This window comes from Urocitellus parryii, chromosome 2 (assembly GCF_045843805.1).
Source record: "Urocitellus parryii isolate mUroPar1 chromosome 2, mUroPar1.hap1, whole genome shotgun sequence".
NCBI lineage: Eukaryota > Metazoa > Chordata > Mammalia > Rodentia > Sciuridae > Urocitellus > Urocitellus parryii.
This window is the reverse complement of record NC_135532.1, coordinates 215,287,002-215,313,002: the sequence shown is the minus strand read 5'-3', so window position 1 is coordinate 215,313,002 and position 26,001 is coordinate 215,287,002. Positions and strand designations below refer to the sequence as shown.

The following is a 26,001-nucleotide window of genomic DNA, read 5'->3' as shown; positions in this document are numbered from 1 at the left end:
GCTCAGTTGGACCATCCAAGCCAGAATTTGGAGCCCTCTTGTTCTGTAAGGACACAGCAATTAGGGGATGGATGGTAAAATAAGGACTGGGGATATAGATCAGTGGTAGAGCACCTGACTAGCATGGAGCATGGATGAGACCCTTGGTTCAATCCTCAGTACCACAGTTCTCTGTGGGGGAAGTAGGTGTTGGCACCATTAGGCACTCCTCTTGTATGTTTTTAAGATGTGCCTCTGTATTTGCAAAATGCATTCTGTGTATGAGAGGAATTCTTACAGGACGTTGTAAATTAGATGTCTTATTTCATCTCTCTCTTCTCTTTTTTTTTTTTTTTGTGTGTGGGGGGGTACCAGGGAATGAACTCAAGGGCACTCGACCACTGAGCCACTTCCCTAGCCCTATTTTTTGTATTTTATTTAGAGACAAGGTCTCACTGAGTTGCTTAGCACCTCACTTTTGCTGTGGCTGACTTTTGAACTTTTGAGATCCTTCTGCTTCAGCCTCCCCAGCTGGGGGAGGTGGAATTACAGGTCCGCACCACCACGCCCAGCTCTCTCTCTTCTTTTAAAGGCAATCTGTCCCATTTTTCTGTTACGATCCTATTTTCCTTCTTCCTTGAGGTCCTGGCTGTTTTCTTCTGCATATATCCCAGCCTATTTTGGAAATTATATACCTGGCACTCAAACTTTATCTCTTACCATATCCTTTCACCTGAACCATCAAGGTGAGACTTTTTTTTTTTTTAAAGAGAGAGTGAGAGAGGAGAGAGAGAGAGAGAGAGAGAGAGAGAGAGAGAGAGAGAGAGAGAGAGAGAGAATTTTTTAAAATATTTATTTCTTAGTTCTCGGCGGACACAACATCTTTGTTGGTATGTGGTGCTGAGGATTGAACCTGAGCCGCTCGCATGCCAGGCGAGCGCGCTACCTCTTGAGCCACATCCCCAGCCCAAGGTGAGACTTTTAGCTTCTACCAAAGATGAGCTATAGCCTTTCTGAGAAAACATAAGCCACCATTTATCAACCTCAAAGAAACAGACCTTTCGCCTCAGAAGCAGGAGGCTAAATGTTGTCCAGATCTTAAAAGAGTTATTTTTAGAAAGCAACAAATGGGGGTTTGTTTATGGAATTGGCACCACAGAGCCCATCAATAGCAAAGAACTTTCCTGCTGTTTCTGTAGAAAGGTGTGGGGAAGGTTTGGACCAAAAGCAGTTAAAGAAGGCCTTTAAGAATGTGTTCACAGCTGTCAACTGATGTCTGCACTGTTAGCCCAGGCAAGGCCAAAGGCAACTAGTCCAATAGTGTCTCTCTTTTTTGTTTCTTGTACTGAAGAGTTAACCCAGGGTTGCTTAACCACTGAGCTACATCCCTAGCCCTTTTTATTTTTTTATTTTTTTTGTTTTGATACAGAGTCTTACTACGTTGCTGAGGCTGGCCCCAAACTTGTAATCCTCCTGCCTAAGCCACCATTTATCCACCTCAAAGAAACAGACCTTTTGGCTAATTAGTCCTCACTAGGACTACAGGTATATATCACCACGCTTGGCTAATAGTTTTCTAAAATATATATTTTTCGTTAATTTGTGTATACACTGTCTATGTGATTACATGTGAGTCATATTTTCTTTCTGTGAAATAAGAACATGCCACCAGCAAACTTTTGGGGTTCCTGGCTCATGGTCAATGATTGAATTCTGATTCATGGAGATTTTTCAGTGTGGGAATTCACTGGAAAACTCACTTTCTGGAGGAGAGCACAGACTGCATCCTGGGGGGAGTGGACACCTCTCTCCCATTTCCTGGCCAAGGCTGAAGAGTATGGTCTGTGTCCCAAGGAAGCCCTGAGGACCCTGCCAGTGGCTTGCCACTCTTCAGTGAATGCTGCAGGGAGCTAGCCAGCTTGAGCCCCTCATGAAAACAAGGGATCTTTCATATCCAGAGACCCCCTACTCCCTTCTCCCCCTTCCTTTCATTTAGGGACTGGGCACTTGTTATGGTTTGGATATGAGGTCTCCCCCAAAAGCTCTTAAGTGAGACAATGCAAGAAAGTTTAGAGGTGAAACGATTGGGTTATGAGAGCCTTAACCTAATCAGTGTGTTAATCCACTGATGGGATTAACTGGGTGGGGACTGTGGGCAGGAAGGGTGTGCCTGCAGGAGGGGGGTCCTTGGGGCTGTGTGCCTTTGGGGTTTATATTTTGACTTTGTTGAGTGGAGCAGTCTCTCTGCTTCCTGGCGGCCATGTCCTGAGCCACCTTCCTCCATCACACTTTTCCACCATGCTGTTCTCCTTCACTTTGGGCCCAGACGTATGGAGCCACCTGTCTATGGACTGAGACCCATGAGTCCCAGATAAACTTTTCCTTCTCTAAAATTGTTCTTGTCGGGTTTGTTTTTTTTTTGTCTCAGCAGTGAAAAAGCTGACAAAACAACTCTCTTCCTACCTCCTCTGATGTCAGAAAGGGAAGAGTGGCGGTGGAAGGAAGCTGCCTAGCTTGTTGGAAAGCAGCAGCGCGGGTTCTAGCAGCCAGGCCTCCCTGGGAGCCCACACAGTGTGGGGCAGTGGCGAAAGGTGCAGGTTCTGTGGTCAGTGCACAGAGGCTCTGCCAAGTCCCAGCTCTGCCAAGACTGGCCCCGGTGTTACAGCTGTGGTGGCGGTCAAAGTTAACAGCGACTGAGCGTGGAAGTGTCTCATGTGGGTAGCCAGATGAAAAACGCAGTCATCTACACTTTACCTTGGCATTCATTTTAGGGACTTGGTACATTATTGTTCATTGAGCAGAAGATGACATTTGGTTTTAACTTGAACCCTTAGGAATGTCTTTGCTTCAAATGACACTTTGTCCTCTTAGGTAACGATGGAAACAGCTGCCAACTGTTTCCCCTGAGTGACAGCAGCCCGGTCTCTGGTGGCACAGTGGAAGGGACCTCGCCATCAGAGAGGGTGGTCTTCCTCTTCCTGTACTCTTCCCAACCCTGATTCCGGAATACCCAGTTTTGTTCCCACCTCTGGCCCACCCTGTCAATCACCTCAAGCCTGCCTCAAGTCTTGCCCTGTCTTCTGCCCAACAGCGTCCCTGTCCCCTAGCCCTCTGTGACATATGTGAGTTTGGGGAACCTGCCTTTCCTCTGAGAAGCCTGCTGAATCTAACTTCAGTTCTGAGGTCTTCTCTTCGAAGGCCTGAAAAAATTGTGTATGTATAAAATAGATATTTAACCTTTCTTTTTTAAAAATCATTTTTTATTGTGGTGGCAAATATATATAATTATATATAAATATAATTTATATAATTTGCCATTTAACCATGTTTATTATAATTATCAACACATATAAATTATGCAAATTAATGGGATTCACTGTTTCCATACACACATACATGTCTGTTCCCCCTTCTTCCTCTACCTCTGTCCCCTTCCCAGTCTCTATTAATCTCTCTTCTACCTTTTGATGATTTTATTTGTTAGTTTCTACACATGAGAGAAAACATTTGATTTAGTCTTTCTGTGCCTGTATTATTTTGCTCAACACAATAGACATGTTTATTGTAACACTCTTCACAATATTCACTAATATACAGAATTAGCCTAGGTGCCACAAAAAAATGAATGGATAAAGAAAATGTGTTGTAATATACACAATGAATATTATTCAGCCATAAAGAAGAAAAAAATCCTGTCTTTGCAAGAAAATGGGTGGAATTGGAGGGCATCCGAAACATTTTTAGTGTACACTCAAGTGATATTAAGTAGATTCACACTGCCCAGCAACCATCACCATCATGTGTCCACAGAACTGTCTTCATCTTGCACAACTGAAATTCTGTACCCATTGAACAGTTCCACCCTCCCCTCCTCTCAGTCACGGGAAATCACCATTTTATCCTCTGTCTCTACATTTGACAGCTCTAAGGATCTCATGTCAGTGGAATAAATAAATGACTGGCTCATTTCCCTTGGCATAATGTCCTCAGGATTCACCCATGTTATAGCATGTGTCGGAATTTCCTTCCTTCCTAAGAATTTCTTTCCTTTCTAATATTATACATATTATTAGATTATGTAAATATAGCAATATATAATAATATTTATGATATTATTCATAACACTCAGGTATGTATGAATGTATGCATGAATATATACCACATTAGCCTCTCTGGTGACATGTCTCCAAAAGGAAGAAAAGAGAAGGGTAGTCATCTACCATACATGCCAATCGGTTTCCCCTTGGGGAGCAGTGGTGAAAGGCCTTGGCCAGAGGTGAAGGAGAGGGTGGGAGGTGAGGGTGGGAGGCCCAGGCCTATGGCTCAGGCAGCTGAGGAGAAGCCTAAGCTTTAAGCAAGTCCTGGACAGAACCAGGGAATGCTATGAGGCACCACCAATGGCGCCCTCTATAGGTGGGAATCTTCACTTCTGCTCAGAAATGGTGACAGTGGTTCATGAATTTTAAAAAATAATATTTTTTGTGGCAAAATATTCACAACATAAATTTAGCAATCATAACCAAATTAAGTGTTCAATTCAGTAGCATGAAGCACATTGACATTATTGCCCAAGAATCACCACCCTCTGTCTTCACCTTCCAAAACTGAAACTCTGTCTCCATTAAACAATAACCCCCTGTCCCCATATCCCCAGTCCCTGGCAACATCATGCTACTTTCTGTTTCTATGAATTTGACTCCTTTAGGACCTCATGTTAGTGGACTAATGTGATGCTTGTCGTTTTGTGACTCACTTATTTCAACTAACATCATGTCTTCAAAGTTTATTCATGTTTTGCACAAGTCTGAATTTCCTTCCTCATTAAGGATGAAAAATAATCATGCATAATCTGAAAAACAGTCTACTATATGCATGTGCCACGTTTCATGTATCTATCATCCCCCAATTATCACTTGGGTCGGTTCCACGTTTTGTCTATTATGAATAATGGCACTGATGAAAGTGAGTGTCCAAAACATTAGAAAATGTACATGATCCTTCTCAAAGGAGAACTGAAAGCTCTCAAAAAGAAAGTTAACCATAGTCCATCAAGGGGGATTCAGAATCGAACAACAGTGAGCTCTGGTTAAGAAAACAAAGCAGAGGCTGCCAAACAGTCTCAGTTCCTGGTGCCCTCAGTGTCTTGATAGTTTTTCACGGTGCATCTAGACAAACACACACTCAACAATGACGAGCTTGACTTTTACAATTCCTAACTGCCAAGATCCAAACAATAAATAATTTTGTTCTATTAATTAAGAAGTAGTTTGAAAAAATTACGGTACACATAAGTTGAAAGAAAAAAGATTTTTATTTCATTCTTAAGTAACCACAATTATTTGCTGATAGGGTGTGTGTGTGCTTGTTGGGCACGTCGCTGTTTTTCTAACCTTGAAATCTGTTTGGGTACAGCTACCTTCATTTCCTGTTCCATGTTGACTTTTGCTTAATCCTTGTTTTTGTCAAGTACACACTGAAAACTCAGCTTTCTGAAGCTGTGACATTATTGAACAGAAAGTAACTATTTTGAACTTGAACTAGTAGTTTGCCTGGTCAAGAATTGCTCATTTCCTTCAATATACAAAAATTTCAAGGCAAACAATAAGTTTCTTCCAGCATTCTGGATACTTCGGGTGCCTAGTTTGGGAAATGGAAATCCACATCTCATCTTGTCCAACAAGAAAACGATCCTCCGGCTGACTCTCCAACCAACTTCTCCCTCTATTCCACGGCTACGGTTTGGATGTGGTTAAATTGTGTCCTCCACAGTTTCATGGGTTGGAAGGCTTGTCTTCAGTGTGTTGATGTGGGAGGCAACGGAGTTTCCAAATAGGGTCTAGTGCATGTGATTAGGTCATTCAGGGCTGTGCCCTCAAAAGGAATTGATACAGTTCTTATGGGACTCTGGTTAGTTACTCATCTTTCTGATACTGTAACAAATACTTTAGATAAATCAACTTTCCTCTTTACAGAGGAAAAGGCTTCTTGGCTCACAGTTTTGCAGGTTTCTATTCATGAACAATTGGCCCTGTGGCTTTGGGCCTGTGGCAGCTCAGTACCCCGTGGCAGGAGCACCTGGCAGAGGAAGCCCATTCACTTCACGACAGCCAGGAAGCAAATAGGGAAAGAGAAGGACACCAGGGTCCCATGATTTCTTCAAGGGAACCCCCCCCCATCCAGACCTAAAATCTACCACTAGGCCCCACCTCTCAAAGGTTTCCACCACCTCCCCATAGCACCGTGGTCTGGGAACGTAGCCTTTAAAACAAGGGCTTTGGGGGAATATTCCAGAGACAAACTACAGCAGTTATCTTGAGAAGGTTGTTACAAAAGAGCAAGAGTGGCCTCTCCTTGTGGTCTGACTTCCTGTCTCACCACATGAGTGCGCTCTTACCTACATTCCCATGACCATGCCATCCGCCATGATGGGATGAAGTCAGGACGACCTTGCAAGAGCCTGTGCCATGCTGTTCAGATTTCAGCCTCTAATGTGTAAGCTAAATAAACCTCTTTTCCTTATAAGTTTCCCAGCTTCAAATATTTCCTTATAGCAATGGAAAAATGTATAATGAGCAGACACTCTGGCCTTTTTGTGTTCCTTGACCACTGTGATTATGTTCCCATCTCTTGTACTTGGCTATAGCTTCTACTTGGAAAGTTCTTTCTCTGTGGGTTGCCATGGATTTCCTCCCTAACTCAGTCAGGTTGTCTGCCATTCCCTGTCCCACCCCAGTTACCCTCACACCCTTTATTCATCTTCAGAGTGTTCATAGTGACCTGACTGTCATTCTGTCAATCTTTCTGCCCCTTAGGAGGTGGTTTGCCCAAAACAAACCTCTCTGAAAATACAATGACTTTTGAATGTAGCAGTTGAGGGTTACTTCAATAGTAACAAAGCAAAACGACAGTTTGATGTAAATAAAATGGTTAAGCACAAAAGGGAAGCAAACTGGATAGTAAAGATTAAGAAAGTAAAGAAAATAATCCAAATGCATGAAATTGTTGCACCTTCAACAAGCCAGGCATACTGGAGGGAGAATGAAAATGGGAGGTGATGGCAACATTGTCGAGTTGATGCTCAGTTACTTCTGCAGACTGCAAATCCAAATTGGTCCCCACTGTGTGAACGAACATCTCCAGATCCAGGTGGGAAGAACTTCAAAGTCAAATTGCAGAGACTCCCACATACCAGGGCAGGTGGAATTTATGACCATGTTTTGCAATCTACTACATCATACTTTTCTGATTGATTTTAGGCACTATTCTTTATCATTTATTGAAGTCCTATAATATCCTCCAGTTTTATCCATGTTTTCAAATTTCCTGCCACATTTGGAAACATGAATAAAACTGGGGGATATTATAAGACTTCAATAAATGATAAAGTTTACATTTATCGAAATAGTTTATCATTTATTAAATGAGTCTATAATTTATTAACAGAGTAGAGCTCATGTTAGGTGTTCTTTTTTTTTTTTTTTTAAAGAGAGAGTGAGAGAGGAGAGAGAGTGAGAGAGAGAGAGAATTTTTTTTTTTAATATTTATTTTTTAGTTCTTGGCGGACACAACATATTCGTTTGTATGTGGTGCTGAGAATCGAACCCGGCCCGCACGCATGCCAGGCGAGCACGCTACCGCTTGAGCCACATCCCCAGCCCATGTTAGGTGTTCTTACTACATGTACACACCCCTTAAAAAACACCCCTGAAGGGACACACAGAAATTTTGGGAGGTGATGGATATGTCTGTTGTCCTGATTGTGGTAATGACTTCGTGGTGCATGCATGAGTAGACACTTATCAAATCACGTCCAGTAAATATGTCAAGCTTATTGCATATCATTTGTATCTTAATAAACGTGTTTGGGAATAAAAATAAAAGTTCCTATATCCACGCACATGTCTTTATTTTGTTTTGATTACACTTTTCACAGAAAAGTTGGAAAAAGAGTGATTCTGTATATTCTCCCACAGAACCATCTAGTATTCACATTTTCACGAATAGGTAGTACATTTGTTAAAACTAAGGAACCCGCTTTACCATGTTACTCTTAACTCTGGACTGGATTTGCATTTCCCTTACAGGTCCTTTCTGCTCCAGTGTCCAGTCCAGGTACCACAGTGCATTTGCCATGTGTCTCCAGTCTCATCTGGTCTTTAATTTTTCTGTCCTTCCTTGTTTATAATGACCTTGACTGTCTTTTTTTTTTCTTTCTTTCTTCTGGTACTAGGGATTGAACCCAGGGTCTGAGTCAAATCCCCAGTCCTTTTTATTTTTTATTTAGAGACAGGGTCTCACTAAGTTGCTTAGGGCCTTGCTTAGTTGCTGAGGCTGGCTTTGAAATTGCAATCCTCCTGCCTAAGCCTCCCAAGCTGCTGGGATTACAGGCATACATCACCACGACCAGCTGACCTTGACAGTCTTTTAAAAAGAGTATTGGTCATGCCTTTTTTTTTTTTTTTTAAGAGTGTGCCTCAATTTAGGTTTGTCTGATGTTTTTCACATGATTAGGCTGGAGTTATGGATTTGGGGAAGGACATACAGAAGTGAAGGATGTTATGTTCCATAACATCAGAGCTACATAGTAGCAGCATGACTCATCATCATTAGCGGTATGATTTGAATGTATCTCTGTGTTCATCAGCTTTCCACTGCTGTGAAAAAAAAAATAACCTAAGATATACTGCCTGAGGAGGAAAGAGTCATGTGGCTTACAGTTTCAAAGATTTAGTTCATGGTCAGCCAGCTCTATGGCTTTGGGTCTTTTTGAAGCAGAACATCATGGTGGGGAGTGGATGGTAGAGCAAAGATGCTCACCTCATGGTGGCTTGGAAGCAAAGAAAGACAGAGGAGGGATCAGCTCCTAATATCCCCTGCAAGGTCACGCCCTCAGTGACCTAAATTTCTTCCATTAGGCCTCACTTCCCAAAAGTTCCACCACCTTCCAATAGCACAACAGGCTGGCGAACAAAACTTCAACACGTGGCCTTTGGAAGACATTTCAGATCCAAATCATAAGGAACAAGTATTATTTCTTTGTTGGCAGAAAATTCTCTTCTGATAAATTAATTTGAAAATATTGCTATTCAAACTTTTAATATTTCTAATGATTAAGGTGTCAGCTGAGTCTACATAATAATGTTGAAAGTTAACATTTGATATTTTAACCTCTAAGTTGGCTACATGTTGCTGTTCAGGCCTTCAACTCAACAACCTAGTGTTCTTGAGTAGTCAGTCAGTCCAGTCTGAGTTCTCGGTCATCAACGTAATACGTATTTATTGAGGAGATAGCCCTTTCAGGCATTGTTCCAGAAGGATCTGTGTGTACCATTTTAAAATCTATTTTTGAAAATCGAGGCATGTCTCCAAATTTAAAACTATAACATGTGAGATGATAGTTGGAATTCAGGCAGATTGATGTCAACCTTCAGAAGCTCGTTTTCTTCTTTGTCCATGACCTACCTGCCTTCTCATTCCCTCCTCTCCCCACATTTAAAGCCACAGTGATAAGCCAGGTGCAGTGGTGCTTGCCTGTGATCCCAGTTACTTGGGAGACTAAGGCAGGAAGATCACAAGTTTGAGGCCAGCTCATCAAGACCCTAGCAACTTACCAACTTAGACCCTCTCTCAAAATAAAATTTAAAGGACTAGGAATGTGATTCAGTGGTAAAGCACCACTGAGTTTAATCCCTAGTCTAAATGAATGAATGAATGAATGAATAAAACCACACACACTAACTAAAACACAGTACTAAACATTCATTTGGGGGGTTGTGATCTCCAAGAGTCCTTTTTTAAAATGTAAAAAGTAATTTTGCTTGCATCCAGAGATAATAAAAAAAAGTGTAAAAGTATTTTTGAATAGGCTTCAAACTGTTACTCTTCCCCAACACCTTATGGTGAATTTATCAAGTTTCCTTATTTTCTGATGACTACCTGAGAACACTTTTACCAGGGAACAGGTGATGGAGTATAGGGAAGGAAGACAGGACCTAGCATAGGGATCCAGGAAGTCCTGAGAGAGACAGCTCCCTTATTGCTATTTTATTTCATATTGAAGAAGGGAATATTTTTGACTCTTTTTATTTTATTTTATTTGTGGTGCTGGGGTTTGAACCCAGGGCTTTGTGCATGCAAGGCAAGCACTCTACCAACTGAGCTATATCCCCAGCCTTACTCTTAATTGATTCAGTGAAGGAAAAAGATAGACAATGCTTCTGCTTTTTTCTATTTTTCACTATAATTTTAGAAGGAAGCCCTTAATAATCTAATCATAGTTACACTAATGTAATGTGTCCATTGCTCAAGTCACTCATTTATTGCATGGCCTTGTGACAGTTATGTCATCTTGGATTCTTGGTTAACTTATTTATTTGCATGGAATGTATTAGGTATGTCATAGCCTCAGTGATATAATATACAATAAGTCCTTTATGATATAAATAAAAATATATGATATAATATATAATAAGTCCTTGGTGGGTAAATACTGAGTTACACTTTCTGGAGTATATTATGATTAGCTATATAAAGCAATGTACATAGCAGATGTTGGCAGATATTGGTACTTTGTTGACCTAAATTTGGGAGAATAAGATGCTTATTTCTCTTTTCCAGCCTGTGGATGTTGTGTTCTTCACTGGGATTTATAGCAACTGCCTTTGAAACAATACATTATATTTCTTTTTGCTAAACAAGCAGATAATTAAACCGTCTTGATTTCAGAAAATGTTACACTAAAACATTTATCAGTAATGAGATTAGAATTTGTACCAGAATAGAGAAATGAATTCCATGCTTTTGCTCTCTAAAATGTGATTGTATTAATAAGCTTTGATCCAAATTAAATAATGCAGGATAAAACTACAAAAATAACTTCATCTAGTGAATGAAAACTCTCTTATTCTGAGGATTTATGATTAACACAGTATATTATGAACTTTATGTAGATTTTCATTGAACTTCTTCTTTTGCTCCTTTCCAGAACTTAAATTTAACCTTGTCAGATTGAAATGGGTAAGAAATGAACACACACACTTAACAGGTGTAAATGAGAAGGAAGGTCTCTGGAGATGATCTTCACTAGTGGCTAATAAAGGTTGGTCACTTCCTTTCCTAATTCACCATAGTCCTGGGGTCAGTTTAAAAGCTTCCAGACTCAAACCTGCATTGTGAGCCTTTTGACAGCATTCCAATAAATCAACCTGCTATTTTAGAATCGACTGACATTAACCTAGCTCAAGACTTAGGTCTATGCATTCATTCACATTCATATCTATATAGACATTTATTTATTCAACAGTTATTGAACCCTATGATGTGCCCTATGATGTGCATTTTATATAGTGGGAATGGAGCCTTGACCTTTGTTTTGTGCCATTAGACACATTAGTGCATATTTTGGTGAAGGAGTTTGATAAAGAATATTCCACATCACCAATAGGTGAAAAGGGAAGCAAAGGAAAATAAAAAATAAGAGAATAGACAGAGGGGTGAACAAGAAGAGCCCATATGAAGTGAGACACTTGAGGTTTGTCCAAAGAGTTTCAGAGAGAATGTTCCTGAGGAGGATGCCAGCTTAGAAGGTCCTAGGAGCTGTAATGCTCAATGTTCAACAGGCCAGAACAGACTTGAGGACAAACAATGCAGGGATTTTGTATGGGAAGCTAAATCACTATCTGAAGGTTGGTTGATGAAGTCTGTATCTGAACAAGGGGTTAGTGACCTGGCACCAGTGACTTAGGGTATTGGCCTGAGTCAGTTGAGCATCCATCTATACTTCTGATCCATTACCTGACATCAGGTATGTCTCTGGCAAAGGATGGGATAGGCACTGCCAACTTCCATTTCTTTAATTTGGTGCTAGATGAATCCTGGTTCCACTTAGGAACTGGAAAATCCTGGCAAGTTCCGTACTCTATCTAATTCTTTGTAAAGCAAACCAGCCCCAGAGATAGTAATTTGCCCCAGGCCCACAGAGATGGAAACTGAATTCAGCTTTTGCCTGTGTCCTGAGCCTTCCTGCTGCCTCTTTGGGTGGGCTCACACTGGCAGAAAACAAATTTTGTGGCAGCCAATTAACCAGAGAGGAGGACTAGTGTGACCATTAGTTAGAAGTCTGTCTTTATTAGTAAGTGTTGCCCTTTATAGTCTGAACTTGGAACATTTCTCAATATCGCTACATTTTTTTTTTTTTCAAATGCGCTGGGGTGTCTCCTTCTGTCTGACTTCCCCCGTATGACATTGGCACTTCCACAGGTGCATTTCCTAGTCTTCCTAGGCCCAGGGTCAGAGGCAATACCATGTGTTTTTTCTCTAGCAGGTCACAAACAGCCACATCCTCAGGAGCTTACAACACACTTGCTTACAAAAAACAAGATGGTATTTTTTCACACTGGAAGACAGGACAGAGAATTCCAGGAATTACTGTCCTAATAATTATGATTTATTTAGATAGTACCCAAGTTTTGATGAGGTTGTGTTATACAAAATACACTTGCCAATTTTTACTTATGCATTTTCCTTTATTTCAGCATATTTAATGCAGTACACAAGTCAATAACGGTTTGCAAAAACACACTTTATTCCTGTCAAAGCAGTTTTACAAACATTGCATCATTTGCTGTGCAGGCAGGACTGGGTATGGCTGGCTTTACTATCTTCATTTGAATGAGGGAAACTTAGATGCTGCCCACCGAAGGTTTTCACAGAAGTTACTTCATTTGATCCTCCCCGTGCATCTTACACAGCCGAAAGAGCGCGCACACTCCCATCTGTCTGGGCGAGAGTGGGGTGGAGGTTAATCAAGGCGACTTCCTGCTAGACGAGCCTGTCTGGTTCTGGTGGGGACAGACGATGGGGTCGGAGTTAGGGGCACATCCCTGGGCCCTGGTTCCCGAGGAAGGATTTCCCAGCAGCAAGCCCGCCTGGCATCTAACCCGGGAAAATCCACCCTGGCCAACCCGCGGGACCCCCAACAGGCAAAGTATAGAATCCCAGTGCGCGCGAGGCAAGTGCTTTAAGCGACATCTTTAGGGCGCCCTCAAGTCAAGAGCTGAACTCGTGCTGCTGGGACGCGCGGGGGCAGGTGTCGCAGCGGTCCCGAAGGACCTGGGAGGTCTTTCTGTTAGGCAACTGGAGAGCGCCGCCCGGGGCCAAGGGAGGGCCCCAGTAGGCCCTAACCCGCCGCAGCAGGGCGGGGTGTCGTGGCCTGCGGGCCCGCCTCCAGCCCCAAGCCAGCCCACTGCGACCTCAGGTACCAGTGAAACCCGGGCTCTGGCTAACGGCTTGCCCGGCCCCTTAGCGAGCCCCGCCCCTCAGCAAGCCCCTCCCACCGACCCGGCTCTTCCCCCCCCCACGCCCCTTCCGCTGATCTCCCATTCCAGGCCCCGCCTCTTCCGCTAGCCCCGCCCCGTCCCTCTCACGTGTGGGTTCGGGAGCGTGTCTGTTTTCTGCGGGAGTCCTCTCGCCTGCAGGCCTGCGGTGCGTGGTTTCCGTCGCACCGGTACCGTCTCGGCCATGGGGGTCTCCAAGAGGAAGGCCTCAGGCGGCCAGGGCGGTGCAGCTTCCGCTGCGGGAGCAGCCAAGCGGGCCCGCACTGAAGAGCTCACGGGCGTGCAGTTCAAGACTCAGCTGAGGGATCCGCAGGGCGCGGGGCCGGGTGAGTGCCGGGCGGCAGGCCCCGGGCAGCGAGCGCGTGCTTGCGAGGTGGCCTTCCTGCCACTGTCTAGACACGGCCAGACACAGCCTGCCGTTTCTGCGGGCCCCTGAGGGTCAGAGCCAAGCTTCTGGTTTTTGAGGGACACTGAGACTCCTGTGACTGTGCGTCCAGGGTCCCCGGCGGGCCAGAGCAGCTCCAGGACTGAGTGCTGCATTTCATGGCCCTGGGCTGTCAGCGACAACAATGGCGCTGCCTCACTTGGTTTTGACAGTTTCATGCTGTTGCTCATTTCCCTTGCCTGGGCACAACCATCAGCCGACTCTAAAATCTCCTTGTTGCAATTATCAGGAAAGTAAATCAAGCATCCTCATTCACACACAGAAAATGTTTATAGGGTTTCTACTTGATTCAGGCCAGTTCAGTAAGACAGTTTGGTATTTCCTTGGGCCATTAGCACCATTTTCAATGGCTGTGATCCTTCAACACTTAGGATGACCTGATAACACATGTGCAAGCTATGAGAAACCACCACAACTACTTGTCAGTTGCCAGGATTGGGCCAGTGACTGAGATGGAGCACATTCTGTAACTTAATCTTACTGTTTGTAAAGTGTAACCACAGTTAACAACTACTTGCAATTCTTTAGAAAGTATAGAGGTTAGGAAGAAAGAAACACAATTGAATGTGTTGCCAAGTGGAAACAGTGGCGTATTTCTTCCACATTAAAGAAATTACTAAATCTATGGTCAGCATATCCTCAACTTCTAATTTTTCTCCTATGGATTCTGTTTTTAAACTTTTGATGCCTGCCAGGAACACATACTAATACATTTCACTCATTTAGCCTTTCAGTTTTTATTAGGGTCTAGTGTTTGTTAGGGTTGAGATAAAATGGTGGTGAATAAAAATCTGCCATAGGCCTTGCCATTGTGGGTCTTACAGTCAAGTGAGAAAGCAGATAATCAATAAAATCACATATATATATAATTCCAAAGGAGCCATGCATGGTGTCTGAGGGTACCTAACGGCCTTGGAGAACTAATTTGTAAGATGGAAGAAGATTCCTCCAAGGACATGGCTTTTCAAAAGGGCTACAGAAGGGGACAGAAACAAGAGCCCTTCTGGAACAAGATATGTTTAGCTACTATATCCATATTTTATTGTCTGGCTCAGAGAGTACCATGTCATTCATGAGCTGCATCAGTTGAGCAGGTGTCAGAAAACAACTGGATTGACAGGTGATGGTTGTAAAGGAAGTAGTTGAAAGATACTGCAAAGCTGAAAATCAGTGGGTGAAAGCATGAATCCCCTGTGCAAAACTGCTTTAGATTTATGTTTGAATCTAGTCTCTTCCTTTGATTCTCTCCTCCCCTTTTTGATATGCTTTCAGCTTCCTCTGAGAGAATTTGTGGAAGATCAGGGAAGTAGAATTGATGGATGCATATTGGAGGATTTTCTTTCCATATAGGCTTGAGGGACAATTTCTATTTATACTTCTTTCGCATGGTACAGAAAAAGCTGCAGGTGATTGGTAAAGGGTGCTCAGTGGATCATCAGGGATGATCCTAGATCAAGAAGGGTTCTGCTTCAAGCCAGTTCCTTGGAAAGTTTGTGCCCCATATTTCACTGCTGATAGAAAAGATCATATTGAAATATGAGTACACAAAAGATTAAACTTTGGAGCTCTCTAGCCTCACATTGCTTCTGTGTTCTCTGTACATTAAAGATAGTTCTGATGATTTGGATGTTCCTAGCCGAACCCTCCTTGTGCCTCATTCCAACCCCTGGCCTTGGCAGCTCTCCTTCTGAGTGTCCCTGGAGTCCATCAGCTCCCCTCTTTCTCCACCATCATTCTAGTCCAGGCACCTTCAGTACCTATTGAGACTGTGGCTAAAGCTGCCCAGGGTTGGTCTCTCTTTTCTACCCTCGCTTCCCTACAGCCCTTTCTACATGCAGAAGGTAAATGATGTTTTAGAATTTCAAATCTGATGTTGTCACTCCTCTCATGGCTTCCTTCTGTGGCCTCTCACTGTTCTTAGAGTAAAATCCAGAATCATTACTGGTACCTCATCTACCCTTGCTTTCTTCTCTGCCTTCATCTCAGGCCACGCTCACTCACCTACTCATCTACTTGCCTAGCATCAGTACTCTCCAGCCTCGGGGCCTTTGCATGTCCTTATCCTGCAACACTAACTTCCAATGCATTTTGGCCATTATCAGGTTAAGTATTACTGCTTCAGGGAAAACCTTCCCAGCCCTCAACTCTAAATCATGTTCCCCAGTTATAACCTCATTATACCCTTGATTTTTGCTTCATTGCACTTAAGTATAACATGACTATTTAAATGATTGTGGTAGGTAGTTAATAAACATTCATGGAATGAAAGTTGGTCTCTGCTACTGCATTGTATGTACATGTGAGTAGAGGCCATTTCCAGGTTGTTCACCAGCGCTTCCCAGGCACCCACTGTAATGCCCAGTGCATGTGGTGGGTGCTCAGTAGATGGTAAATAGAAAGGTGAGCTCAGAGATGGCAGATGTAATAGATCAGCAATTTCAACTTTTGAATAGCCTGAACTGTCTGGAGTTTTATGTTAGAGTTTGGCAAATGATTCCTTAAAAAAGAATGAATATTACTACTGTTCTTTCTGAATATAGTAGCAGCCCTTGCTGTCTCTTGCATTCTTGCATTTTCTTAAAGGAGAGGGATAGGGCATTGTGAGCAATTCCAGATACCTGAGGATTGAGCTCACGTGACCCTTAAAGGGAATTTTTAGGGTGAATTTATAGAGAAATATGCAAGTAGGAGTCATGCCTCTTGGCTTTTGAAGAGCATCAAGGTCCACTGCAGTTCCTGGTGCTGGCAGTGGCCCAGGCTCTGTACACTCTATACTCCATCCCACATAAAGCAGCACAGGTCAGCTCTAGCTTTTGAAGGAAGAGCATGGTTTTGGGAGCAAGACTGCCTGGACTTGAGGTCTTGTTCTGCCACTTTTTAGTTAAGTACCCTTGGCCAGAGCCTCAGTTTTCTCATCTCTAAAATGGTTCTAGTTCATGGGATGAAGGGTCATGGTGAGAATGAAGTGACATGACATAGAACTCATAGGTTTCCATCTGTTAGGTGAGGAAATGAAAGCTAGGAGGCCCAGGTGAGAGTGCTGGCTGGAGCCAGGATTGAAACCTGTGCGTTCTGTCAGCTCACAGCTTGTTTATTCCTGTACTGCCTTCATTCACCAAGTGTTTTTGTAATGTCCATATGGATCATCTACTGGAGCAGTTGAAATAAAGTACATGGCTTAAACTGTAATTATTTATTTTCTCACAGTCTGGACCCTGAAAGCTGAGATTGAGGTGCCAGAATGGTTGTTTCTGATGATGATTCCTCCTGGATTGTAGTCAGTTGCCTTCTTCTTGGGTCCTCCTGTGGTCATCACATGTAGAGAGAGCCTTCTGATATCTCTTACTTTTCTTACGAGGACACCAATCCTGTGGAATGAAGGCCTCAATCTCATGACCTCATTTAATCTTAATTACCTCCTGAAAGTCTCCATCTCCAAATACAATCTAGTAGGAGGACCACATTATGTGAATTTGGGGGGGAAACAGTTCAGTCCATAACATTTCCAGTGGCTTCTCTGGCTGTGTAGGTAGGTCATGAGGATCACGACAGGGAAAGCGGGTTGCAGTAGTGGCTATGATTGTTTCTGAGGAGACTGTCCTCGCTGACCTTTGAACATTACTCTTATTTCAGCCTTGGAAGCATTTGTAACTGCTGCCAAGAAGCTACCACGAGAAGACAAGTATGATATCGTGGAAGGGTATATAAAGATATCTGTTGAGTGTGCAGAAGTTTTCCAGCTTCTGAGTGGAGAGAAGCGGCCTGAAAATGAAGTATGTTGTTTCTTACCTGGTTTGATGAAGAGAAAAAAAAAGTTAATGATGTTGTGATGTTAAATTTGATGAAATAATGATATAAACATCTCAGACAGTGCCACGTTTCTACAAGAATGATGTTTCTACAGGTTTGTCTTGGTGCTATAGGAATACATTCACTAGTGCCTTCATGACCTTTGAAAGCATTTTAGTCGGAATCACTAACTTATTAATATTTGGTGAATACTCTCAGAGGTAGGATCACAAACTCTTAATCAGAATGTACCTGACTTATTTTAATATAAGCAAAACAGCTAACCACTGTCTCAGGACATGTGGAATTGGTATTATCTTTTGGTTCCAAAGAGGTTGAAAATTTGAGATATTTATGAATTTTTTGAAGTCTCAAGATTATTGTTATAAAGACAGAACAGAATGTCCTCAAAGTGATGAGGCCCAATCCTTTTTAGAGTTTTCTCTCTTTTGGGGAGGTAGGGGTGGGGGTGGTACCAGGGATTGAACTCAGGGACACTCTACCACTGAGCCACATCCCCAGCCGTATTTTGTATTTTATTTAGAGAAAGGGTCTCACTGAGTAAAGCTCCTCACAGTTGCTGAGGCTGGCTTTGAACTTGCAATCCTCCGACCTCAGGCTCCCAAGCTACTGGGATTATAGGCATGCGCCACTGCACCCAGCTAGAGTTGTTTCTTTTCATGTAATTGTAAGCAAGCCATTTTGTATTTCCAGTCCAGAACCTGGGTCTTTGCAGGTGAGCCTGATAAGCTGCTACCTTTGACATCTTTGGCTCAGGATCTGAGGAGGCCTGACCCTGCACATTGAAGGTTTCAAGCCTGCAAGTAATTCTGGCTAAGACAAGAGGAGCATGTATGTATAATAGGAAAAGAGATGAGATGATTCATAAGTGTTATAATTTCTTCTTTGCAGATGCTGTTAATATTTCAAGTTTTTGAGGCCATATTATTGCGGACAGCGAGTGATCTTTCACATTTTCACGTAGTGGGCACCAACATTGTGAAAAAGCTAATGAACAACCATATGAAGCTCATCTGTGAGTCCCTGTATGCCTCAGGTTATCGGTAAGTTGCCTATATCTGTGTGGCAAACAACTAGCCTTTGGGTTTGGTCTGTGTTCAGCTCCCAATGAGTGCATTTGATCTTTACCTTCCCTCATTAAGGAGAGCTGAGCTATTTCTGAGCTGTTGAGGTGGTACCTTTGCTCCTCCAGCCCCGCTGCCTTCCTTGCTGCCCCAGGCACAGCCCAGCATGCCTTATGTAGTCTGTTCCTTCTTTTTTTTATTTTTTTATTTTTTATTATTGGTCTTTCAAAATATTACATAGTTCTTAATACATCATATTACACGGTTTGGTTCAAGTGGGTTATGAACTCCCAATTTTACCCCGTATACAGATTGCTGAATCACATCAGTTACCCTTCCATTGATTGACATATTGCCTTTCTAGTGTCTGATGTATTCTGCTGTCTGTCCTATTTTCTATTATCCCCCCTCCCCTCCCCTCCCCTCCCCTTTTCTCTCTCTACCCCTTCTACTGTAAATCATTTCTTCCATTTGTATTATCTTGTCTTACCCCTCCTTTCCTCTTATATGTCATTTTGTATAACCCTGGGGATCGCCTTCCATTTCCATGCGATTCCCCTTCTCACTCCCTTTCCCTCCCACCTCTCATCCCTGTAGTCTGTTCCTTCTTCACTGACTCTTTTCCCAGGTAGTCTCAGGCTATCTCTGTCTACAGCGCTTTGTGGAAATGTTACCTCAGTGGGGCCTTTGTTGACCATCCTATGTCCAGTGACATGCCCGCTGTCCTGCCCCTTCAGCCTGCTTTAGTTTTCTGCATAATGATAATTACCTGTACAGTTGACATAATATTCCACATCTATCTCTTGACTGCCTTCCTCCACTGGAATGCAAGGTGCATGTGGGCAGGGCTTTGCCTATCTTATAAAATGTCATTGCCTTCCTGCCTCCTAGAACAGTGCGTTGCACATAGTGGGTGTTCACTGAGCCACCAGTTTTGGATAAGTAAGCAGAAGGCAGCCAGGTGCTCACTTTTAGAGAAAGGTCCTGTGTTCCAGACATAGGCTGCAATGTGGTATCTTGGTCACATGATAGTTTACTTGAGAAATAAATTTTCATCTTTGTTTGTTTCTTTTTTTTTTTTTTGGTGCTGGGGATTGAAATCAGGGGCAACTCGACCACTGAGCCACCTCCCCAGCCCAATTTTGTATTTTATTTAGAGACAGGGTCTCACATAGTTGCTTAGCACCTCGCTTTTGCTGAACTCTTTATCCTCCTGCCTCAGGCTCTCAAGCCACTGGGATTACAGGCGTGTACCACTGCGTACGGCTACATCTTTGTTTCTTAATCTAACTCATTCTCAGTTTTTTAGCTTTTGAAGTTTTTGTTATACTTGAAGAAAGGAAAGAGCACATCTTCCTCTATTCTGGTTTTGGGATAGCAAATCACACAGCCAGCTGTGTGCTTGGCTTCTTCAGGAGGTTGTCTTATGTTTCTGTTCCCTAACATGCTTGGCTTTCTGTCCCTGTGCAGGTTGGCTCGAGCCTGTCTTAATCTGATGGCTGCCATGGTGAGCCAGGGGCCCGAAGCTGCCAGAGATGTCTGCAGCCATTTTGATTTGAATAAAAAGACCTTGTACACCCTTGTGACTAAGCGGGATTCAAAGGTGAGAACCCAAGGGTTGTGCTCCACTGTGTGGCTCCCTTCTCTTTGGAGGGCTATGGTAGTTTATTTTTCCTCCTCTTGTCTCAGTCCCCAAGCACTTAAGAGAGGGGTGTCCTTTGGCAGCAGCCAGCCTCCATCTGTGAGGAAGGTAGGCCTCACCCTTGCTGATGATGGGGCCAGCTCCTTAGCAGAGCCTAAACAAGTAGGACATCTCAGGAAGCTCCAGGGCTGTGGGGGAGGGGAAGTTGGCTTGGTGATGCTTTGCTTGTGGCCTGTGAGAATGACTTAGTTCTCAAGTGTCTCCTGTTCTAAGCAAATGAGATAATCTCCCAGTCCATCAAGGCTATGAGGTTTCTGAATACCCCAGGCCCCTGTTCCTGTTTTATCCACTTGGGAGAGTACCCTTGGAACTCTAAGCCAGTGACATCCTCAAAGAGGGCTCTTATTTTTCTTTAGTTAGTGACTTGTGCCTCCCAATTTTAATCTTGTTATGGGTAAGGGATGAATGTGCCTGAGAGAATGGGAGTGTGAATTGTTGGTCTTTAGGAGTTCCCCGGTAGCTCTAGCAGTGTCACCTGGTTTGGACAGGCTCTTGGGGAGAAAGCACATTGGGATTTCTGTGATACCTCCTGATGTGCCACCTGTAGTTGTGGCAGTACCTCTTTCCATTTGCCATGTGGGCTGTCTTGCTGGTGAGGTCAGTGCTGTGCATAGCCCCGTGGGACTTTCTTCCACTTCCTGAGCAGGCAGACAAGTATCAACTCCTGTCTGCCAAGGTGAGAACCACATTAGGACAATTCTCCTCTGTAACCACATGCTAGCTTGTGCTCTCAGTTTTTCTGGGAATTCTAGCTGGGTGCTATGGCATGCACCTGTAATATCAGTGGCTTGGGAAGCTGAGTCAGGAGGATCATGAGTTCAGAGCCAGCTCAGCAACTTAGTGAGGCCCTGAGCATCTTAGTGAGACCCCCACCTCAAAACAAAATATAAAAACGGCTGGGTATGTGGCTTAGTGGCTGAGCACCCCAGGGTTCAATCCCTGGTACCCCCCCAAAAAAAAGAAAGAAAAAAGTCTCTGCAGTGCTAGGAAATAGACTGAAGGGTTAATAATAATATCAAGTACTTTTATGGCTCTGTGGGATTGGCCTGGTGTTGAGGGTTTTACTGAAATTACAAATAAGGTATTCTCTGAGGGAAAAACATCCAGGTCTTAGTGTCTCTTGGATACTGTGCTTTATTAACATGTTGACAAATTCCATTCAGTGAGTAATGGCTTCTGACATTTAAATGCATTTCTCATAAAAAGAATGTGTGTGCTATTTGCACACCAGAGTAGATTTCTCAGTTCTTTGGTCTTGGCTGGCAGGAAGCTTGGCAGTAGTTATCCATCAGGTACCCCTCCCCTTTTCCCTTCTCTCTTGGCCTTAGCAATCCCAGCCATCTGAGTAAAAAAGAATTAAGTAAGTACCCAGGCCACCCACCAAGACCAGATGATATGGGAAAATCAGCAAAGGCTTCCCTTCCTGAAGATGGTGCATCCAGCTGTTTCATCTCAGGGTCTCAGGGCAGGTCATTTTACCTCTTCAGGATCTTAAAAATGGGAGTTAATGTCAAGTTGAAAGTATTTTTACTTCTTGTGTAATTTTCTATATCAGGTATCTTAAGTATTTTGAATGCTGTAGGAAATGGTGTCTAGACATTTAATTTTTGTCTCAATATAGGGAATCTGAGGGATATTAAAGGAACAAGGAACCCTGTGTTCCAGCTTCAGCCAGTGTTATCCACCTTGCACCATTTGTTGCTCAGCCAGCTTTTCAGTTTGCTTGGCTGTGCGTATTATAGCAGATGCCGATGTGAATCATAGTTCATCATGAATATTTCAGCATGTACTCTAACAGAAAAAGACATTTTAAAAAACAAAACCACAGTACCATTATTGCACCTATTATCATTAATTATTTCTCACCATCATCTAAAACCCAGTTTGTCTTAGAATTTTCCTGACCATCTCAAAAATATTTTTATACTTTGCAGTTCAAATTGAGATTCAAACAATATTCTCATGTTGTATTTGGTTGATGTGTTCCTCAGGTCCTTTTAAACATCTTTTGAATCTTTGCGTTTCCCCTCCTTTTTGTTCAGGTCATTTAGTTATTAAAGATGCTGGTAGCAATTTCTGTATTTTAACGAGTGTATTTGAACACCTGGGAGGGAATTATTAAAGTCTCCTGAAGAAAGGATCATGGGTATATTCTTTCAGCCAAGAAAAGCATTGTTAAAATCTTGTGCCAGAGAGCAGTTTTGCCAAATATGTTTTAGTCTATTTTAGTGTTTTACAGAACAAGCCCTGAAGGGTCCAGGATGTTTTCTTCCTGGAATAACAGCCCTGTGAGGTCACAGGGTAGGAATGAAGAGTAGGCACATGGCCCTCTTTCGGTGGGAGGGTAATGCCTTTGAAGAAATGCTGGGGATGGAGACCGGCCCAGGTGGCTATGTGGGGGTGTGGTGGCAGCCAGCCTGAAGTGGGCAGGCTGCATCGTGGGTATTTTCATCTCTTTGCTTCCTCTTCAGGGTTAGCCTCTGAGATTTTGTGTTGTCTGGGATACATAAGATGGGAGCCCTGGTTAATAAATAAGTTCCTTTTCTTTTAGAAATTCATTGCTAGAGGGATTCACAGGAAGATCTAGTACAACTCTGCTGTGACAGAAAGCTCTAGAATGGCTGAAACTGGGACCAGCATTCCAAGGCCCTGTCTCCCAATATTGTTACTTAGTTGTCTTTGCGTCCTTTCAGCCTGACATGAAGGCTTCTTGAATCTTGTGGGGGTTTTGAACTTTGAGTTGGCAAGTGAAGGCACAGGAGCATGGATAACATCCTTAGGAAATGTAGCTCATTTGCAGCCTTGGCTATCATTGTACCTGGGCTCCATGAGGTAAAAAGGCCCACAGACAGGTCCCCAGAACAGAAAGGATCATTTGAAGCTCTCTGGAATGAATCAGCATTGGTGTAATAAGATCTTGTTGAAATGCCGTGTGCATGGACAGAGATTCAGTAAATAAAACTAATGTGCAAGGCCTTGATCCAGGTGTTGAATCCAGGTGTTGATCCACCTATTCTTTTCCCCAGCAGAAGCATATACCCAACAAAGCAAGAAGAAATTTATAAAATACTTGCATAGAAACTGAAATGATATGAAGTGTGCCCCCATGCCCTGAGCAAAAATGAAATGCAAATGCCATGGGAGCCCTGAGAAGAAGGGAGGATTTCTTTGTATCAAACATAACACAGCACGTTGTTCAGTTTTTTCTTATTACCCCAATTCTGGTACTTGCTTAGCAGCTGTCTGACATTCAGAGAATTTTCCCCTTCTGTAAAATGAGGATGATAAATCTTTCCACTTAAGCTTGTTAAGAGAAATAACTGAGATAATAGATATGCAGTATCTGACATGGTGACTGGCATATAGTAAGTATTCAGTAAGTGTCGTCATCATCCTCATAACTGCTGCTGCTTCTGTTGCCACCAGGTGAGACAGAACTATTTGGAAGGCAGAGAGGACTTAATCTTCCTAGGCATTGAGGGCAATAATTCTCTATAATATTGACTTATTTCTTGTTAGTGAATTAAAGCACTTTGGAGTAATGGATGAGGGAGAAAATTTCTACTTTAAGCACACTTACCAATTCTAACAAAAGACCTGCATGGCAATGTGTCCTTGCCTGCTTGGATATAGAACGGGCTTGATGAGATATGACTTTGCATTAATGATGCTGGGAGGGGAAACTGCTTAGCTGGTCCTACTGACTTCCTTGGAAATTCTGGCTGCCAGTCATATCCTTTGGTGTCTGCTGCCTTAGGTGATGGCTGAGACCTGAGGGATAGAGTGAGCTGTGATCCTGGGAAGCCCATGCAGGGTTTGTAACATGAAGCATCTGTGCTTTGATTTGTGCTGAGTTCATACCTTATTTATAATATCTAATAAAGACCAGATATCACCTTGGCTTCTCATCAAAAACAGCACCAGTCTTTCTATAATCACTAGATTTTCAGAAACATAGGTGGGTTATTTTTATTGGCAAATGGGAAAACATGGATCTTAAGTCAGGCAAGGGAATAAAACTTGTTACCCAGGCTTTTTTTTTTTTTTTTTTTAAATAGGATTTGAAAAGAGAAAGTAGAGAAGACTAAGGAGGGGGGAAAGCAAAAACAAAAACAAAAAACAAACCCAAAACAAAATCCTGTGCTTTCCATAAAGAGTGGGAATTGGCCTTAGACATCCATCCCCTAATAACTGGGACAAGACTGGGAGGCTGGTGATGCTGAGCTGAGAGATGTGTGCATGCAGCTGCATTCCTCCTCCTGTGGCTCTGTGTGAGAGGTGCATGTGACATGTGGTCTCTTTTGTCCTCCAGGGAGTGCCTGACGTCCGGCTGGCCTACATCCAGTTCGCCCTCTCTTTCTTAATTGCTGGTGATGACAGCACTATAGGACAAGTGCTGGAGCTGAAAGGTAGGTGTTCCCTTTGTCCCTTAGGAGAGCCCATTTGTTGTGGTTCTGAAAAGCTTGCCTCAAACTGTTTCTTCCAGAAGAAGTCTGCCGCCTTTGCATCTACCAGGTACACTGGCATGAAGGACATGTATAGGGGCAAATCTATGGGCAATGCCATCTTGATTGCTACTCAGCATGACTGAGCCAGGCATTCCTCCTGTAAGGCCGTCTGGAATGCTGGGCAGTGCCCTAACAAAGGAGCAGTGCAGACCCCGAGAGGCAAACAAGGAGGCTTTATGACTTTGCCTCCAAAATATACACAGATTCCTAGCCCTTGCTTCCTGGCTTTTCTTAGTAATTCCATTTAAAAAAATAGTTTATAGTATTGGGGAGTAGCCTAGTGGTAGAGTGTTTGCTTAGCATGTGCAAGACCGTGGGTTTGATCCCCAATAAATAAAAACTTAGTGAGTTTGCTTCAGGTTACCAGAACATTAGTAACAGGGCTCTGGAAAGCTCACATTTGACCACTTGGTGACTATCTCTGTAGAACAAGTCTTAGCATAGTTTATTAGGACCATTGTGTTTTTTGTTTTTTTTTTTAAATTTTAAATTTGTTTTAATTAGTTATACATGACAGAATGCATTTATATACGTTGATATACATAGATGGGATATGATTTCTCATTTTTCTGAGTGTACATGTTGCAGAATCACATTGGTCTTGCAGTCATATATATATGTAAAGCAATAATGTCTGTTCCATTCTACCATCCTTCTCATCCCCACATTCCTTCCCCTCCCTTCACTTTCCTCTGCCCAATCCAAGGTAACTCCACTCCTCTCTAGTGTCCCACCCACCCTTATTGTGAATTAGTATCCATATACTAGAGAAAACATTTGGCCTTTGGTTTTTGAGATTGGCTTATTTTGCTTAGCATGATATTATCAAGCTTCATCCATTTAGTAAATACCATAATTTCATTCTTTAAAGCTGAGTGATATTCCATTGAATATGTATATCCATTCATCTAATGAAGTATGCCTAGGTTGGTTTCATAGTTTAGCTATTGTGCATTGAGCTGCTATAAACATTGACATGGATGCATCATTGTAGTATGCTGATTTTAAGTAGGACCACTGTGTTTTATCAAGAAATTGGGTTTGATGATAAATACAACATAGTTCAGCATCTGGGAATTACTCAGTAAGTTCTTGGAACCATGTCCCATGTCCATGGGTAGAACTCTGAGAGTCATCCTTGGTGGATGACCAGGGTGCT

At 42.8% G+C, this 26,001-nt stretch overlaps 1 protein-coding gene across 1 annotated transcript in view; it reads left to right on the top strand.

Moving 5' to 3' along the window:
* Positions 1-13,429: 13,429 nt before the first annotated feature.
* Positions 13,430-26,001, top strand: part of Urb1 (URB1 ribosome biogenesis factor) — a 70,251-nt gene continuing 57,679 nt past the window's right edge. The window contains exons 1-5 of the mRNA XM_026393567.2: positions 13,430-13,639; positions 17,392-17,531; positions 18,460-18,611; positions 20,103-20,235; positions 24,647-24,743. Of these exons, the coding sequence (XP_026249352.2) occupies positions 13,498-13,639; positions 17,392-17,531; positions 18,460-18,611; positions 20,103-20,235; positions 24,647-24,743 (664 nt within the window). The 5' untranslated portion in view covers positions 13,430-13,497. The remainder of the gene's footprint in view (positions 13,640-17,391; positions 17,532-18,459; positions 18,612-20,102; positions 20,236-24,646; positions 24,744-26,001) is intronic.